The following is a 20,909-nucleotide window of genomic DNA, read 5'->3' on the forward strand; positions in this document are numbered from 1 at the left end:
AGCTCATCAAAGCTCAGAGCTTATGGCTGACATTCTACCACCAGAGAGTCATCCCTCAGGCTTATGGATTTTTACCCCATTAAAATGCAAATAACCAGGGAGAAGTATACATTAAACTTTACCTGTCACCTGCATTAAATGAGTGTAATGTATCGTTTTCTGGGAATAGGTTTTAATGGGGAAGACATGGGAATCTAAGGGGGGAGCAGAGAGAAGAAAGTATGAATGAATATACATGGCATCTGAGGAATAATTAATATTCATAATAGTAATATTTTTATTTATGGTTTATGAGTCACTAAGGAGTATGTTATCACATTTAATCTTAATTAAATTAAATAGTCTGGCTGTTGCCAAGACAATCTTCAGGCTTCATAATTTTTCTAGCGGAATTACTAAAAGCTATAGTCCTACTCATGGAGAAATCCTCCTCTAACTTTCCCCCTTTGTCTTCTAATCATGTGTGGGATTAAAAGATTGTCCAAATAACTAGTGAGGGTAGAATGAATCAGAAAAACATTATTATTTATTACTTAATCCATTATTCATGTATTTAAAAAACAATACTAACATTATCTAGGAATTTTTGTTGTGAAAGTTAGTGACCGACTGGAAACAAAAGAAAATATCTAGTCAAATACTTTACAATATTTGTGAGCATGTATCTATTCATTAGCCAATTGAGAATAAAAGAGACAGGAATATGGTGGTATTTTATTTGTGCTGAAATGTGGTGATACTTTATTTGTATGTTAATAAATAAAGTTTGCCTGGAGATCAGAGGTCATAGTCAGCCATAAATAAAAGTCAGGCAGTGGTAGCACATGCCCTTAATCTGATCACATGGCAAGCAGAGTCTCTCTGTGTGGTCAAGGACACAGCCAAGCGTGGTGACACACGCTTTAATCCCAGTACCAACCATAGAGACCTGGAGGTCTGTACAGACAAGCAGTGACAAGGAGGTCATGTGGCTGGGCTTAGAGCCAATGAGAAGGCAGAACAGCAAGGCAACAAAAGCACAGGTTAGACAGGAAGATGTGGCTCACTTGGGAAGCTACATCAGCATGGTGAGCTAAGGTTAGCTGGTGGCTCTCACTATTTCTCTGATCTCTACGGCTTTCACCCCTGTATTTGGCTCTGTGTTTCTTATTTACTAAGACTGTTTAGAGATTTGTCTACACAGGAAAGGACAAAAATTAGCAATAAAAGAATGGAGAAGGAGTGGTGATGTGGTTCAGTGGGGAAAATGTCTGCTGTGCAAGCATGAGGGCCTGACTTCAGATTTCTAGTCCCTACTTCAAAGCTGGGAAGAGTGGTAGCTCTGTAACCTCAGTGATATAGAGGTAGAGACAGGGGATTCTCCAGAACTAGATAACTAGTCACTTAAGCTGGTTTAGTGAATTGAAGGATCAGTGAGAGATCCTGTCTTAAAAATATTTTTTTTGTAATCAATTTGTAATCAAAGAGCACAATAAAGAAAACCATCCAGTATTGACTTCTGTTCTCCATATGCATGTGCATATATGTGTACATTCATACCTGCATGCATATGTGTACATGCCCACACCTGTCCTTAGTGCATGAGCTGGCTTTTTGGAGCCTGGGGCCTATGCTGGGACACTTGGCTCAGCCTGGGTGAAGGGAGGAGGGAACTGGACCTGCCTCAACCGAATCTACCAGGCTGAGCTGAATCCCCAGGGGAGTCCTTGCCCTGAAGAAGATGGGAATGGGGGGTGGATTGGAGGGGGGCAGGAAGAGGGAGGACAGGGGAATCCGTGGTTGATATGTAAAATTAAATTAATTATAAAAAAGGAAGTACATATACTACACAGGCACACAGAGACACATACATAGACACACATGCAACACACACACACACACACACACACACACACACACACACACACACACCAGTTGTTTGAAGGGAGACCCTGCAGAATAACTTCCTTCTTATATATAAATTAAGTAAAGCTGCAGTGCAATGGTTAAAAACAGACTCTGTAACCATCTTCTTAAATTTGAATTCTGGCTTGCTTATAAACCTGCTGTGTAAATGCAGATTTCTTAATTTCATCATCAATAAATGATTATAATTTCCTCATCATTAAAATGAGTATAATACTTGAACAACCTCATGGACTTGCTAGAAGAACCAAATCAATTAATGTTTGTAAAATTGCATATCACAAAGTAACCGCATTAAGTGATGTTAAAACCACCTACATAATCATGTAGGACCCCAAAATAATATATCAAATGCTAAGAGGTATTAATTATATGGAGTAGAACTGTGGCTTTTAAGTACTCCAACACACACACACACACACACACACACACACACACACACACACACACACAAATGTTTCTATGGAAATGTATTATATATATATATATAATTTACAAATTACAAAGTAAATGCAGTTATACATATATATACATAGTACATTTCCATAGAAACATATATAACCATAGAGATATTAAAAATTAACAAAACTAATTAGAGGAAAACAGGTGCTTGCCAATTAGATATGCATTGTGATACTAATAGAATGTTCCAGTAAATCTTTCAGTAAACTAAAGCTGTCTTTCTTAGTATTAATTACAAAACATGTAATTTTTATTATAACATATAAATAATGCAATTGATTACAAATTTCAATGAACAAATCATGAAAACTGGTAAATAAAAGGAACAGTGAAAATGAAGGATAAAGAGAAGTAAGGATAATTAAGGAAAGGGAACAATTGGAGATGAAAGAATTTAATGACTTTTGTTACGAACTATAGCTGGGTGTGGTGTCACATGTCTGTAATTCCAGCACTTGAGAGGCTGAGGCAAAGGACAGTGAGTTTGAGGTCAGCTTCAGGCATGTAGTGAGACCTTGTCTTACAAAAACAAAGGCTAGGAATTTAGCTCAGTGGTACGACAGTTGCTTCGCATGAATAAGGCACTGAATTTCATCTCTAGCACAGAAAAAATTAGACTCATAATAACATATATTGAGTGATGTTATCATGATGATACAATGGTCAGCTTTACAGACAGTGATACTCAAAATATTCATGAAGTCAGTACTGGAGAACAGACTACAGGAAACAGTTGCATTTTAGCTGGTGACTGGAGAAAACCATCGAACTAGGCCTTGTGTTCCACCAAGCTACAGTTCAGGGTGAAACATAACCTCTCGTGTATCTGACCGAGATGCCTGTTAATTGAACTCTTTCTAATGTTTAGCTACCAAGACACAATGAAGAGGTTAATCAGTGAACAGTGACAATGGCTTACTAGAAAGGAAGTGCTGGGATGCTGGTCCAAAGTCCCTGTGGGCTTCATGCAGCTGCCTGACACGATCCTCCACAGCCACCTGGGAGGAGAGAGAGAGAAATGATATTTTCTCAGCATTTTTAATGAAGAACAATTAAAATACTGTTTCCTTTATGGTGAGATGTTTTGGGTCTCTAAGGCTAAGAACAGCAAAGCAACAATTCATAACTCTGGTTTTAATATGTCCTAACTGTAAATGGTCTTCAAGACTCATTTTTACCAAACCAAGTTCAAACACAAATAACTTGTTCTTTTCTGACAGTTATAAAATGATACTTTTTACTCTCTCTTCATTGGAAACCACCAATAAATTCCACATTCTAATTTATTTTACAAAATGCTGGGGAAATTGTCACAGATATTATACTGAGTATTGATAGTATCTTGTAAATATATATTTGGCTTTGAGTCTTTGACTAATGATTTTTGTTAAATTAATTTTAATTACTTATTACTAGTTATAGAGTTTTACTTAATTCTTAACAATAAACAACCAAAGGTTGGCAGTAATTGTTAGCTTGGCACTGATGTCACCCACCTGAAATTTTAGTAATTGAGAGGCTGAAGTAGGAGGATCATGCATTACAGCTATCGAGAGCTATATAGTGTAACCCTAACTCAACTCAACAAAGGAGAACAAAGCAAATTGAAACAAAAAGTACAGTAAGAAATTAAGTTAAAAAAGGATGAGTTGGAGAAATAGTTCCGTCACTACAGTTCTTGCAGTGACAAGGACAAGGACTTGAGTATGATGAGTTCTAGAACGTAAGTCAGCGGTTCTCAACTTTGCTAATGCTGTGACCCTTTAATAAAGTCCCTCATGTTGTGGTGACTCCCAACCATACAATTATTTCATTGCTACTTCAAAACTGTATTTTTGCTACAATTATTAATTGTAATGTAAATCTCTGATATGCAGAATATCTGATATGTGACCCTGTGAAATTGTCATTAGACCCCCAAAAGGGTCTCGCCCCACAGGTTGAGAACCACTGATGTAATTACTAGTACTGTGTATGGTGGCACATGCTTATAATGCTAGTGCAGGGGAGGAGGAGACCAGAATATCCCAGGGTTTTCTGGCCAGTCAATGTACCTAAATTGGTTTTTCCAGGCCATTGAGGAACACTGTCTCAGAGGAAGTGGATGGTGTTCATGATGATGACACCTGCAGTTGTTTTTAGGTTCCCACATGAGCACACACATATATGCATACATACCTATACACACATTCATGTATACACACACACACACACACACACACAAAATAGAGGCAAAGCTTAAATTTGTGGTAACATAGGGTAGGTAATGAGATGAAAGAAATTTTCAGAGTTCAGTTTTCAGCACATTTAGAAATTAATAAGAAATATGCCCCAGGCAGCATGGAATAAATCTTGTCATTCTTTTTTCCTATTATGTTTTTCTATAATACGTTTACACACTGTCCTGTTTAAACTTACTGAATTCCATTCTTGGTAGGGAAAGGGGGAGACCTTTTGGAAGGTGTGAAATGATACACTTTGTCATCTGGCATTTCACCAACTCAGTATTAGTGGTGGCCCCAGGCATCCTCCTCAATAACTCTGGATCTTAGTTAGGTTGTCAACAGTCCATGCTAAACAAGGAAATGTTCAGAGAGTGCCCATAGGCACCAGAATTTAGGTTCTTGTGCTGTGCAGAATCATCTGTAAAGAAAGCAGTTCTCAATCTCATTAAGTAGTCTAAACTAATGTAAACCCTGACTTTGCAATGTCAATGAAATACCTAATGTAGATCTATAATTTTTTACTCTTTCTCTAGCTTTGTCTATCTTTGGTTGAGACTCACTAAGCAAGGTTTCAAAATGATGCAAGATTTCCCTCACTATTATATACAGGGAAGCACTAGAAACATTTCAGATTTGTTTACCCGGGTTTAGACCTTTGCTCTGTCAGCCATACTCTAACTGCTGAGTCCACCAGCCAGCCAGCTGTCCTGCAATATTCCATATACATACATACATACATACACACGTATGTACATATATACATATATATGTTTCATGTCATCATTATACCTCTGCAGAAGGCCCTAACCACCTTCTCTCCCACTGATTGTATGCTAGGGCTGAAGTGCTTAATTTTTTATCACCAAGGTGAGAATTAATTGCTTCCTCGGCATGCTCATAGCACATGGTCTATACATGGGGCATTTGTATAGAATCATGCAGTAATCACAAGGAAATGAGTGCCTCCTAAAATAGACCGTGAACCTCTTGGGGGTGGGGGCTTCTCCTTGCATGTGCATGTCCCCACTCCTCCCTTCATATGACTCCCTGGAGTCTGTATAGTGGAAGTGATAGCAAATAGTTGCTTAAAGACTAATTGTCAAAATAAATGGATCCTAAATTTCATGAGTTCCCACTAGTTTGCATTGGTTGTCTATGTAGGTTTCCCCATCATGATATGATGCCCTTGCTGCATAGAGAGACAATTGTGTAGCTTGATCTGCTCAAGGGGCCCTCTGGCAGTAGGATCAGAATCCATCCCTGGTGCATGAGTTGACATTTTGGAGCCCACTACCTAAGGTGGGACACCTCGCACAGCCTTGAGGCAGGGGGAGGGGCTTAGACCTGCCTCTACTAAATGTACCTCTTCATGGAGGCCTCACTTTCTTATAAGAGGGAATGGGGGATGAGTTGGGAGGGAGAGGCTGGAGGGGCAGGAGGAGGGAAGAGTGGGATCTTTGGTATGTAAAATGAATAAAAATATTTTCTTAATAAAACAAAACCAAAACCAACCAAACAAAAAGAATTCTCTTAAAAAAATGGATTATGTATCTGTATGTGTGCATCTTGGGGCGGGGGAGAGCAAGAGGCAGAGGGAAAGAGAACAAAAAAGAATATCCACCAATGTTCATTGTATATCTGTGATAGACAGTTTTATGTGTAAATTTCACTCTTCCTAAAATAGACATTATTTCTAAGTGTCTCTGTATAGGTATTTTTAAAATGATTTAAAAAATGAAACTGGCATTGGAATTTATAGTTTCAGCAGAGTAAATTGCCTTCCCCAAGGTGGGTATGCTTTATGCAAATCAGCTGAAGGCCTGAAACAAACAATAAAAGTAGGCTCGTTTCTGTCCTGGTCACCTACTTCAGCTGGGACATAATCTGCCCTGGGACTGAGATTTACTATTTTACCTTTGGACTTGGACCTGCTCTCTACCACCAGCTGTTCTGGGTGTCTAGCATGTTGACATAAGATCACAAAACTTCTTAGCCTCCATAGTCTTATGAGCTAAAACCTTCCAAGCAAATCTCTCTCTCTCTCTCTCTCTCTCTCTCTCTCTCTCTCTCTCTCTCTATCTCTATCTCTATCTCTATCTCTATCTCTGTCTCTCTCTGTCTCTCTCTGTCTCTCTCTGTCTCTCTCTCTCTCTCTCTCATCCATCTATCTGTCTATCTATCCATTATCTATCCTCTCTCTCTTTTTTTCTCTTTTTCTCTCCCACTCTTCTTCCTTTCCTGGCCCCTCTCCCATCTATCATCCATCTCTTTCCCCCTCCTACTTGGATCCTAGGGAATCCTGACTAGTATAATGTCTCTGTAAATTTTTGCTATTATGGTTAATAAATGAATAAGGATAAGGTATGATGAGCAGGGCATCATGTACAAAACAAAATGCCTAACATTTGTTTAATGCTATGTATATAAGAATACAAACTGAAATTTTATTCTTTACAATAACACTGTAACAAGTAACATTACTCCCTAATTCCATCGATATAGAAACTGAGACATGAAGGTTTAAAAAGAAACTTGTTCCGGCTGGGTAGGCTGCTGTATGCCTGTAATACTTGCACTCAAAAGGCCAAAGTAGAAAGATTGCAAGCTCATAGCCAACCTGAACTACATAAAAAGCTTAAAGCTAACCCAGGCTACAAAACAAGCACCTGTCAAAGCAAAACAAACAAAATAACCAACAAACAATTTACTGCTAAAGCTTTGTAAGTTAGAAAATTAGCATTGGGAATATTCAAACTTCTTCAGTCTGGTTATTGCTCTTAATTGCTTTCCAGAAGGTTAAAAGAGAACATGGTAAATATTTGGAAAGTAGTTAACTTTTAAATTTCTCTGTCTCTCTGTCTCTGTCTCTGTCTCTGTCTCTGTCTCTCTCTCTCTCTCTCTCTCTGTGTGTGTGTGTGTGTGTGTGTATACCATATTGTGGATTGAGTCCAATGCCTTGCACATGCTAAGAAAGTTCTTTATCACTGAGATATATCACAGCCTATAAATGTCTTTATGTTCTTACCAATTAATTTGTCTTATAGAGACCAAATCAAGTGTGTACCTCTATAAACTTTTAGTCACCAATTCATTTTATGATCCAATATGAGACCTTTTCATAGTCTTTAATAACATGATACAATAAGCTTTCACAGAAAAGCTATGGAAGAACACAGGTAAATACACTATGATATATATATTTCTGAATTTAGAATTATATATATGATATATATAATTATTTCTGAATTTAGAATGTATCATTTCATGAACAAATGAATCAGGAGATAAATGTGACGGGAAATAGAAAGGAGAAGATTGGTCAATGATCAGAGATCCTTTTTTTTCATACTGTTAAAGAAATCCTCATGAGAAAATGGGGGTAGATTGTGAGTGTGCCACAGGCCAAGTCCATTAGTGACAATGGTGGCCACTTCATAGGGACCACATAGATGTAGCACCTGAATCAATTACAGTCCCTTAATTTCTAAAGGCTATGGCTAAAAATTTGTCATACAAGGAGAACAATGGTAATTTCTAGTGTACACCTAGGGTTGTCAAGAATTGAAAATAAGATCAAAGTGAATTTCTCTCCTTATGACTCAAACTTAATGAAAACACAGGAGGAGACTCAAATTAAAAATGTATCTTGTCCTGGAATGAAATAGTCAGGAAACAGTCCTAAAGTAACCAAGAATTAAGCATATTTTTTTTACTTTACAAATTGTCACAGGAACATGGTTTTCTGTAGAATGAATGCAAATTGACTAAAGCAATAATTGTGAGAAAGAAAAATGTGAAGGGAACCAAGGTTTTCACAGGCTATAGTTCCTTACCAACAAAGTAATTTATTCTGTGAGCAATTATTCATGGAAAACAAATTTGATAAGCTTTTGAAACAATAGCTCACATGCATCAGACCTTTTGAACTGGCTGTGTTTTTAACTAATATGAAATAATATGTAAGCCAGAACATCAGAAACAGAAAGTAGATACCATGACCTTGCATTCTGGCAATTGTAATTATTCTTTCTGTTTTTATTCACTTTATGTATGTTTGTTAATATTAAAAAAGAATGCATTAACCAAAGACTGTCATCTCTATTTTTTCAATGCTTAGCTGACTGCGAAGTGAAACCTGGTGATATGCTCTCTTTTGAGAAACTGAAGCTCTGTGACCAGTTAGAGCCTGTCCCAATGGACTGGACATAGAATGATATGTGCAGCAATCAACACAGCACTCTATGGAACATCAAAGAAGACACATAGTTCTGGTTTGGTCTGGTTAGAACCTGCACAGGTCCTGTGTGTGTTGTCACAGTCTCTGTGAGTTCATATGTATACCAGCCCTGTTGTGTCTGGAAGATGCAGGTTCCTTTGATTCAGCCACCACCTTTGGCTCTTACTCCTTTTCTGCATAGATCCCTGATTCTTGATGTGAAAGGTTCATTCTGAGTGATCCAAAGGGAGTTGGGAGAAGGGAAAGAATATGATCAAAATATATGGTATGAACGAACATTTAAAAAATAAATTAAAAAAAAGAAGGTTCACAGTAGTATTTTGAAGGAAGGTGATGCATTCAATTGAATATCAGGGCTTATTTTGATTTCTTTGTATGGGGCTGATGGTAGAAGCCAGGGCTTCACACGTTTAGTTTGTAAGCATCCTCCCATTGTGCCACTCTATAATTTTTGAAATAGTACACTTCTTGATTTCAAATCTGGGAGGCTGGAAATAAGATTATTAGAAAAGGGAACAGTGATGTTTGTGTGCAAGAATTCATGTGAAATATAAGATCCTTTAACTGACAACAATATTTAAGTCATTAAAGGAAAGGAAAGGAAGGATTAAAAAAGGACAAAAGGGAGGATAAAAAGGAGGTAAAAATGAACTTAGGAAGGTGAGCTGAGCAGAAAGTTAAACAGTTTAAATGTAATTGTTTAAACGGACATGAGGAATAGATTAATAGAACATGGCCCTTGTTTCCTTTTTTACAAAAGCAATACGAACAGAACATCTTTCTGAAAGCATACATCCTGTTTCTACTATTTGATCATAGGCTTCGAAAGCTTAGAACTGGAAGAAACCTTATCTATTGATACACAAGGGTCTATTCTTTAGAACTATCCCAGATGGGCAAAAACCCTGCCATCTGCTCTGTGAGTACTCATAATCTAGTTTGCAGCAATTCTTCACTACATGCATGCCAGAGGAGAAAATAAAGGTCTTTTTTATATGCTCTGTGAGAACAGGGGACATAACTCTCTTTCCTGGGCTATCTCCAGAGAGGAGCACAATACCTAACATACAACAGGTGTTTAGTTCATGTTAGTTGACATGATTATTGTACATATTATTCTTGGATTTTTACCATGACAAGTACATTTGAAATAAACAATCTCTTTTTCAATATTCCTAATACAGACTTTAGAATATCACTTTTCTGTTCTTCTTTTCCTTTCTCTTCCTTCCCCTCCCCTCCCCTTCTTTCTCCCCCTTTTCCTTCAATTTGATAATGAAAGTAAAAAAAAAATACTTTGATAATGAAAGTAAAAAAAAAACACATTATATTCATTTTGGCTATGATGTTAGATTTTGGAAAAATTGATGCAATCAAGCGTAAAGGAACCCCAAACCCTAAATGTCTCCAATATTTTTATTCTACTTTTAAAATAAACATATTTGAGAGTTATGTATATTATTCTTTGCTTTCATTTTTTGATGAGTTCTGTATAATGTGTTGTTTGTGGATACCTTTTATAAGTCCAGTAAGAAATCTTTCCTGCCTTTCTAAGGTGTATTTGATTTTGCTTTGTGTGGTACCAAGGATTGAAATCTGGGCTTTCTAAATGATTGGCATGTGCTTTGCTACCATGCTACCCTTGGCTCTAAAAGCATAGCAAAGCAAAGCAAAACAAACCACTTCTCTACATTTATTCATTCAGAAGATAATTATTAGAATGCAGGTTCCTGGTCTATGAGACAGAGGTGCTATATTGTTCACAGCATAGCATAGTGTCTAGTATATAGGAGATGGTCAGAAAAATTTACTAAGGGAATGAATGAAATTCTTGAATCCCCATACTCTGTTAGTCACTGTGCTAACTATGAATACAGTAGAACTCAAAGGGTAATTTGAGGGAAATGAATGAGTATCAAATCATTCAACAAATCTTAATTCTCAGATCTTTTCCATTGCTCAATACATTCCTGTGTTGAATTGAAAGGTTCCTTCCTTCCTTCCTTCCTTCCTTCCTTCCTTCCTTCCTTCCTTCCTTCCTTCCTTCCTTCCTTCCTCCCTCCCTCCCTCCCTCCCTCCCTCCCTCCCTCCCTCTTTTTCTCCCTCCATCCCTACCTCTCTCTTTCTTTCTCTCTCTCCTTCCCTTCCCTCTTTCTTTCCTTTCATTTTCTTTTTTTTTCTTTTTTGGTTTTTCGAGACAGGGTTTCTCTATGTAGCCCTGGCTGTTCTGGAACTTGCTCTGTAGGCTTGCCTCAAAGTCAGAGATCCATCTACCTCTACCTCCTGAGTGCTGGGATTAAAGTGTGATACTACCACTGCCAGCTCATTATTCCTTTTTTTCTTTAAATCAGCTGAGAGATTAAAAATAGAAAAGAAAAAGAACACAGATAAACAATTACAGCTCTTAGAAAATGGTACTATCTAAATGTAAGCGCTGATGACTTTGTTTTAAAATTTCAAGGGCTTTCACTTTTCTCTTGACTTGCTGGTTAATCACATTTAAGCTATTGTCTCCTCTAGAGGTTTATGAGAGGCATAGTAATCACCTGATGAGGAAATGCCTTGCTAGACAATGTGGATTCTTTCTAATTCCCAAGGGTTCTTCCTGATACCACAATGAAAGCATGTTTACCACAGGCTACGAAAAATTTAACTAGGCATGTGCATTTTGATTGTCTGGCTCTTACTTTGCCTTGAATCTTGATGAATACCCATGCTCATGTGAGAACCATACTCTACACCTATACTCTTGAGGCTTTTAAAAATAAAAACAACAAAGTAAAACAAAATAAAACAAGCAAGCATAAGCCTTCAACTCCTCTCTCACTGTGAGCATAGTGAGTAACGTCCTCTATCTATATACCTGTAGACTCTGGTAGTATATGTGTAATCCACAGTCTACACATGAATTTTTGGCACATAATTTTGTAATCTACAGTTTTTTGTGAGTTATATATTTGTGTTTGGAGGACCTGTGTAATCTGTTCTTGCTTCCAAATCCTTTTTTTGTGTTAGATGACAGGCCCTCTAGCTACTGTGTTCCTCTCCCCCAAATCAGACTATGCCTCCTTAAGCTATATCTGCCCTCTCTCCTTGGGCAAATATTTGATAAGAAAATATGTTGTGCTGTGACTTTGAAGCTCTTCCCCATTATAGTTGCAAGATAAATTTTCGGTGGGCTTGCGAGATGCCAGAGTTGGAAAAGAGACTTATTGTACAAGCCTTGCACCTTAAGTTTGATCCCAGAACTCAAAGATGGAAGGAGAGAACTGACTCCACAAACTGTCTCCTGACTTCCACACAAGTGCTATGGCACACATGCTCATACAAATACACAATATGCACACACATAATAATAATGAATAAATGTTTATAAAAGCTAAGTTTATGGGGCTGGAGAGGTGGCTCAGCAGTTAAAAGCACTTGCCATTCTTTGAGAGGACCCAACTTCAGTTCCTGGCATCCATATAGTGGCTCATCTATACCCATCTATAACTCTAATTCCAGGGGATCAGCAGCACTCTTCTGAAATTTGTTGGTACTAGGCACAAATGAGGCACACACACACACACACACACACACACACACACACACACACACATTCATACACATAAAAATAAAACAAATAATTCTAAAATAATTTAAAGGGTAAGTTTATGGTCTTATTTAGTGCTTGTCTCTGTGTCCCTCCATATGTAGGTCAGCCTAGGTCAGATCTCATGGTATGAAGATTGTCTACCTCCTTGAAAACCTGTAAGAATCAAAAACTCTCTTTGTTCTCTGGAGCCAAAGGGCTCGTCCCTCCCTTCAGGGTCTCAGCTATGCTGTATGTGGTGTCTATCTGTCCAAATGCAGCTTCTCTCTGGATTTGAAGGGGAGGCTGTCTACAATGTGATGCTCTATATCTTCTAATGCCCTCCACTTTGAAGCCCATCATGGCTGCCATGTCCTTATCTCCCAATAAAGCTCATTCTAAAGAACAATTTCGTATCAACTCCTTAGCCAAGCCTCTTGAGTTTTAACAACATATACCATTCATGAATATATGTTTCAACACCATTCTGAAAACTCAATTGAGACTATTACAGCAGCAGTTAAAATTCTAAGTAATTTCAATCCTTTTCAACTTAAAATTAGTATTTTTTGAATTCTCATTTCGTTGTAAAGATTATTATTATTTTCTTTTATGTGTATGTGTGATTGGCCTGCATGTATATCTATGCACCAAGTGCCTGGTACCTGAAGAGCTGTTAAGAGTGTATCAGATCCCTTGTAACTGAAGTTATAGGTGGTTTTGAACCACCATGTGGGTGCTGGGAATCAAACCCAGGTTCTCTGCAAGAGCAGGCAGTACTCTTATCTGCTGAGCCAGCTCTCCAGTCTATGAATTCTCATTTCTACTGAACTGTAACTGAGGGAAAATATGTTTTGATGTAAGGTTTGGAATATGTATTTGTGATACATACAGTTCTGTGGCCAAACAACTTGGCCTTCCTGAGTACAAGGCTGACTGGATGCTCTTCTTGCATTTATGTTTTCTTAACATCAGGACACTTAGAAGTTAAATGGAGCTTTTCAGGTTAGATCTCAGGGTTAACACAGGTTCTACCCTGAGTGGAATATAATTGCTAGCTGTTTTTTTTTGTCATGGAAACTAATGGGTGTCACCTGAGACCAGCTTTTATTGCTCTTCTTTTTTTTTTTTTCCTAAATAGATTGTTAATATGTTGCTCATCCTGGTCTCAAATTCTGATGCTCCAGAAATCATCTTGCCTTAACTGGGATTTTGATAGTGAGATTACATGGATACCTAATCCACCTTTAAATGTTCTTCTTATATAGATTTTCCCTCATTCTATTTTATATTTTTGTGTTGACTTATTTCTTAATACTTTAAAAGGTTTATTCGCTATTTGTGTGTGTGTGTGTGTGTGTGTGTGTGTGTGTGTGTGTGAAGGTTTATGTGCAACATGTGTGTGCAGTTACTTGTGGAGGCCAGAATAGGGTGGCAGGTCTCTTAGAACTACAGTTGCAGGCAGTTGTAAGTCACTTGATGTGTGTATTGAGAACCAAACCCAGGTCCACTACAAGAGCAGCAAGTACTTCCTAACAGCTGAACTATCTCTCCATACCTTGAATTCTTAATCTTTGACTCCTTTTTTATATCCTTGGTGGTGCTGGGGTTGAATTCAGAGTCTCTCATATTTTATCAGTGAGCTATGAGGGCTAAAGTTCTGTTTTAAGTTTAATTTCTGCATTTAAGAGATCTATAGAACAAAAGTGCCTCTAACCTGTAAGCCCCAATTGTCCAAGTACAAATAACTTCCTGGAATGCTGGGGGCTGTTCATGTAAGATAACAAGCCACGTGTGCTTTTGCTTCTGTAAACAAGCTTGGTGTATCCAACTGCATAGTATGTGCTTTGTCACACATAGGCAGGAGGTCCATAACCAGGGAGTATGTCAGGATGTGTGCTTGCCCCTGATTGGACAAATGTGGGAAATTAGATAGCCTTGTGGGTTCCCTGACTGATATAATTTCGCACCCTGTTCTGGGAATCCCGGTTGTGGACCTGACTATGGTCTATTGTCTTGGCCAGTATTTAATAAAACTTGCTTCAAATTTGCCTCAGAATTTGTGGTAGTGATCTTATTCTTGCCTAGTGGGATTAACAGAGCTCCATCCCCAGCCCTGACTCCTTTTCCCCTCACCACTTTATCTTCTATACAATCCTCCCGAACAGCATATGGGCTCAGTGGGTGAACAGATAGTGCCTCAGATGAAGTGGCTATGGATCCCTGCCATGATGAGAAGTGGAGTCCAAGCCTGGACCTGGCCCATCTCCAGCAGCATTAGTTCCTCACTTCTGAAGAACTCTTTCATTAATGGGAAAGCAAGAGTAGACAGAGAGCAAGACTGTGGTTGAGGCTTTTAGCTTCCACCTTAGGAAGTTTCTAAACTGCACTGTAGAAAATCGTTTGTTGCTTTTCATGTGCATGAAATTGTTGGATTCTGTGATAATGCAGTCAGGTTATATCAACAGTCAGCTGACTTAATGGACTCAAGTACCTTAAGGGTATCATTAATTTTAATTTAGGAAAGCGGCAATCAACCCCTTATCCTGCTTCATTTGTCAAAATCTTGACTTTGTTACCACTACTGATTGTTATCAAAATTATGAAGGGTGGGGGAATCATAGGAAGTGTTTCTTCTACATTCCTAGTCTCAGAGATAAAAGTTGAATCACTCAGCTTAGATGATGTAACTTGATACCGATTTTATATTTAAAAAAATAGGTCCCATTTTCAAAGCTTTCCTAATGCAACTCCTGATTTGCAACAGGAAGCAAAAGTCAAGTGGCTCTCACCTTGCAACACCATTACATGAAATCATTTACATTTCAGCTCTTGCTATTTATTCTGCAGCTTTATTTATTCCACATTTGGAAGATATCACTCTCACAGAAATTTTCTGAGGCCGTTGGAGCATTCCTTTCTAGGGGCATTTCAGGCCATAAGTAGCATAATGTTCACATTGTAATTACATAATTATGCCTCCTGGTATTAGAACACAGGAGTGTTCCCAAGGACCAGAAGTGGTAATTTGAAATAACTGTCAATGAGATAAAATAGAATTGGTAACATTCAAAAAATAAAGGGCAGCGTATAGAGTGGTTTGTAAATCCATACTAAAATGATTAAAACAGGTTGAAATCATGAAGATAAATACATGAAAATGATAAAGCAGCAGAAATTAAACATTTTTCTTCTTATATTTTGGCCAATAACACACCTGAAGATTTTTAATGAAGACATGAAGGGAAAAATTGCTGAAGGATTTTTTAACAAAGAAATCAACACTCTTCAACCAACCTTGTGCGTTAAGCCTTTCCAAAGCTACTGTCCTTGACTCCCTTCACAGCCAATTTGTCTGCATATCCCCAAACTCTGTGTGTCAGGAGTGTTTCTCCAGCAAGGAGCTCTCTTCCCTGGTCACTTCCCTTTGTGTTGCACAGCTGGCAAACCAGTATCAAGCCACTCTTGTACAAAACGGTAAACTGCAAGGTCTCATCTATTGTACTGCCCCGCCCTACAGCATTCCAGCCACCGCTCTTTTAGTACATAGCAGAAGGTAAGAGGCATGGGAAACAAACGAGTCCTTAGTGAAGGAGCAAAGGCAGACTCATACACTTGTGATTTGCGGCCGTGGCAGCAGCAGTGGCCATTGTGCTGGTGGTGGTGGTAGGGTGCTGTCTGTTTGATAGAATAGGAGTTCAAACTCAGACCTAGGCTTGCCCTTGGGTCTTTATATTTATGTATATGCATATATGTATATGTATATACATATATTTCTGATGTAGTGCTCCTCCCTTCTCCCACTGCTTCCCTCCTTCTTCACACCACCTCACTCCAACCCTAAGGCTGTTTGTAAGCTGCCTGAATAATCATAAGACTCCCCTGAACTATTTTAGATATTTTCACTTCAAATCGAAACCAAAGCTATTTTTCTAAATGTGGCTTTACATAGTGCAGAAAACTACAGGGAAAAAATTTCCACAATACAATGTGATCTTTTACAGGAGAAACAAAAGATTGAATTTCTAGGTCATCACAGAAGTAGGTACACTTCCCAGAGCAATAATCTGAGGTACTTTATGAGATTCTTCCTTTCACTAAAGCACAAAATCCTAAAATCCATCAGGATACGTGCACTGTACCTTGACTCTCTTTTTAATCCTCAAGTGAAACCAAGACAGTAAAGTGTAATAAAAATGCATATAGCCCCAGGCTTTGTGCCTTAGCAAAAAGAAAAAATAAGCTTCTTGACTTAATATGTCTACTGTGAATAATCAGCTCCTGCATTTTGGGATTTTTGCCTTATAATCTTAATGTATAGTAGTGAACTTCACATTTGTGATGTGACAAGAATAAAGATTTTTTTCTTTCTTTAAAGGAGAGACCCCCTCCATCTTTGAAAAGAGAGACATAAACTAAGTTAAACAACAAAAAAAAAGGGGTAAGGAATATATGTTTACCCCCTCATTTTACCCTGAGTTGAGAAAGAAAAGAGAAGGTCAAGGGGCCCCAGGTTATGTGATGATATTGATGATATGGGTAACATTTGGTTTGGGGCTTTCTTAGTTCCATTCCCAGATGGTAAGCATACCCTTCATTCCCAACAATTGGTTCTTAGCTGGTTAATAAATGTCCTTGGGATAATCAACGATAGCTCATAACAGGCTTCAAGTATCACAGCTGTGAATATTTGCATTTTAAGAACAACTTTAATTAAATAATTAAGCAATTAATTACTCAAATACTTACTGGGTGCTTATAAGGCACTTTGGTTGAAGGAGGAAAAAAAACTAAGAAAACAGGATTCTGTTGTTAGTGAATTTGTGAATATTTACAAATAAGCATAATAAAGGAGAACAGGAAAGACTTTAATGTTGCACACACATTCTCTGATTTGACAGTGCATTACAATTACCCAGGAAGTTCTTTAAAATTTTATCTGTTTATTATCTGTTTATTTAGTATGTGGGGGAGTGTCATAGCACGTGTATAAACAATGCAGAAAAACTTGTAGGAGCTGATTCTCTCCTTTCACTATGTGGGTCTTGGGGTGGAACTAAGGTTCTCAGGCTTGGCAGCAAGTACCCTTACTCATTAAACCATCTCACCATATCTGGGTCCCCTAGGAAGTTCTTAACTATTGCAGATTCTTAGCTCATCTCTACAGTTTCTGAACTCACTTTTTGGGGCTTGGAATTTTGGAGTCTGGGCTTCCTTTCATATGCATGGATAGGTCTCATGTATAGCCTGGAGTAGGCGCTACCAACACAGTGGAGAGGGCACCAATTCTGAGTCAGGATGAAATGAGTTGGGGTCTCTTACTTGCCTTTTCAACTTCAGTTGTATATTTAGCAATTTATGTGCCTCATTTTCCTTATCAATTAATAGAAATACTGAGTAAAAATAATAGTAGCAACAATAATAATAGCCAATGTGTACAGAGCATTTACTGTATTCTCAGTGTTGTTTTGAATACTTTCTACCTAAATATTTCCTTGTGCATGAGAAGGTGAACTCAGAAAATGCACATTACCATTTGTTTTACTCAGTGCTGTATCCTCAGGATCAAGGACAGTGCCTGCCTCATGGCAGACATATGTAAGTATTTCAAAGAATGAATAACTCTATGAACGCAGTACTCCAATTGTGATCATTTTCAGAAGAAGAAATTAATGTGCAAAGAATGAGATGTCATGCAGTGCACAGTTGGAGAAACTACTTCCTGGCACCCAGTAGGTGTTCCATTTGCTTCCTAGGAACTGAAAAGTACTTAAAGAAGCATAAATAGCCCTAGGGACTACCAAATATCTGGATCAAATTAATGAGGATGTTGATTTGAACCTGGGACTTCAACATCAGGTATACTTTTGATGAACAAAGATAGAAGAGACATTCTGGATGACAAGAGCACAATGCGAAAAAAATTTTGGCACTAATACAGGTCTCTGGAATGCAAAGAAAAGGAGAACTTGATAATATATGGCTGGGAATGTAGCCTGGAGTCCAATCAGAGCAGTACTTTACGGTCAGGGTTAAGAATGGAGACTTCACTTAGTTGTTCACGGGAAGGAGTTCAAGTACACCTTTTAAATAATTAATTGCTGTAAATTGTATTTCTTTTCAAAGTATTATTAACATGATAATAAAATCCAAAAAGAATGCAAAAAAATGTTTAAAGCGTGATTTTCCTTTTTATCATGTCTCTCTAGCTATGTGACTCCCCACTCGGTAAGGCTTACCACTGTCATTTCAATAATCCTACATTAAAATATGAAAGTAATATGGACAAAGTAGTGTTTTAGAATGAATGGAAATATGGAGAAAAAGAGATAAGGTCATGTTGCCAGAAAGAAACTTGATGATATGATAGGATATGAGGCATCAAATGTCAGGGTATCAGAAAGGAAGAGCGCAGCAAGTCTTACAATTTTATCCTAGGTGAGGAGATATGTAGTAAGCAAGGGGAGCCATGGGCTTTCTGCAGCATATGTTGATATACTAACAAAAGCACTGGTATGTAGATAGAGTGCAGTTGGCACAGCACTTGTCCAGCATAGAAGAGGCCCTGGGTTTGTGTTTATCACAACCCAAAGCAGTGAAGCAAGAATGATTAAATAAAGAATAGATAAGATGGTGGAATAATTATGAGATGGAGGACAAAATCATTGCAATCACCTCACAGATTTCATACTGATTCTTGGCAAAATTTCTACTGCAGTTTGGACAGAAATAGTATATTTTGCTAAAAAAAAATCAGCTGAGACATAACAAATTCAACTATACGTTATTGATTTGTGTCAAAAGGTGGGTGTTTGGTGGGTGGGGTATCTTATACCTGTAGTCCCTGCATTCTGAAAGCCGAGACAGGAGGATTGCTATGAAGTCTAGATCAGCCAAAGCTATATAATGGCTTGCAGGCCAGCTGGGTTATAGAGTGAGACCAAATCTCCAAACCAAAATGAAATGAAACAAACTCATTTTTAAAAAGTGAATGCTGGAGCAGAAGAAGAGTGGGTGGCTTTAGCAGGTACATCTCTAGAGAAAGTTTCCTATCTAATTTGCCACTTTCAAGTTAAATAGCATGGAGATAACCAGGGCATTTCTATTTTTTAAACAGTAATTGAATAAGCCTTGGAACTAAGAGAGGTGGGCTTTCCAGTCAATTTGTCCCTGCCAACCCCCAACACTTTAAGTGTTGTTATATACACACAATACTGTGTGTTTATTTTGTATATGATGAAAAGATGGAACACGAAAAATTCTGTTCTCAATAACCTTGTATCTTTGAGGAGATAGTGCACCTGGGACTAAAGAAACATTCTTTAAATATTTTTTTTAACCAATAAAAGCACTGTCATTGTCTAGCAGAGGGAAAGTATGGAGGCCTGGTGTAAGAGGCAGACCCAGAGTTACCATCTCAGCGGTTCAGTGGTGAATGTGAATGGCGGAAGTTTCCTTTGTTTCTTTTTTACATGTATCTCTGCCAATAATGTTGTGTGAATATGTGCATGTGTGTTTGCTTGTGTGGAGACACATGTATGTGTACAGGGATATGTGAATGCATGTGGAGGCCCAAGGCTAATATCAAGACTTCCCTGATTACCCTATTCATTTAGGAAAGGTCTCTCAAAGCCAGAGTTCATTCATGAAGCTTAGTCTCAAAAGTCAACTTGTGTTGGAGATTCTCCACCTCTGCTTTCCCTACCCTGTAGTTGCAGAAAGGTCACACATTTCTGTGGTTTCTGGGGATCTGAACTCAGATCTTCATATTTGCATGGCAAGCATATTTTATCGGTTAAGCCATCTCCACAGTGTTAAAGGAATTTTTTTAAATAGGCAGCTTGTATGTTACTAGTGATATAATCTTTTTTAAAAAGATTTCTTTTAAAATGTGTGTGTGTGTGTGTGTGTGTTCGCGCGCGTGCGCGCAAGCATGGCAGTACATGTGCTCATGTGTATGGATACCCGTGGAAGCTATAGGAGATCATTAGACCCTTTGGAGCTGTAGGCACAAGCAGTTGTGAGCCACTCAAGAAATTGTTGGGAACTAAATTTGGGTCCTCTAATCTTAGTGGATTCCAGATTCCTGAAATTTCAATCACTATCACATAGTGTAGATTTTCTCTTTATTTTAATAAACAACAGATTCATCATTTTCCTTTTTAATATGTTACACTTGTTTGCAAAAGCCTTCAAAATATAATTAGAATAATTTGTTTTCTTGTCTTTTCTTGATGCATCATAATTGATTTTAAATGGTTTTGTAAATATAGGTGGGTATAAGGCACTGAATGATTTTGTATTTTAGATAAAAACAGTGGGTTGTCCATGAGTAAAGAGCTGGTATCACTACTGTTCCTAGTTGGCAATGATTTCAGTGCACTGATATCAAACTTTTTTTTCTAGAGTTTTCCAAAGTAATGGTAAACTTCATATGTAGAACTTTGAACATCTAGTCCTTGATCTAGGATTGAAGGTGCATTTCACATCTTGAAGAAAACTTTCT

At 37.9% G+C, this 20,909-nt stretch overlaps 1 protein-coding gene across 11 annotated transcripts in view; it reads right to left on the reverse strand.

Moving 5' to 3' along the window:
* The window catches only part of Dmd (dystrophin), a 2,251,111-nt gene that overhangs the window by 237,666 nt on the left and 1,992,536 nt on the right, over positions 1–20,909 (reverse strand). For all 11 annotated transcript variants that reach the window (XM_076562037.1, XM_076562042.1, XM_076562041.1 and 8 more), the window contains one exon: positions 3,287–3,365. In XM_076562037.1, the coding sequence (XP_076418152.1) occupies positions 3,287–3,365 (79 nt within the window). The remainder of the gene's footprint in view (positions 1–3,286; positions 3,366–20,909) is intronic.

This window comes from Peromyscus maniculatus, chromosome X, assembly GCF_049852395.1.
Source record: "Peromyscus maniculatus bairdii isolate BWxNUB_F1_BW_parent chromosome X, HU_Pman_BW_mat_3.1, whole genome shotgun sequence".
Taxonomy (NCBI): domain Eukaryota; kingdom Metazoa; phylum Chordata; class Mammalia; order Rodentia; family Cricetidae; genus Peromyscus; species Peromyscus maniculatus.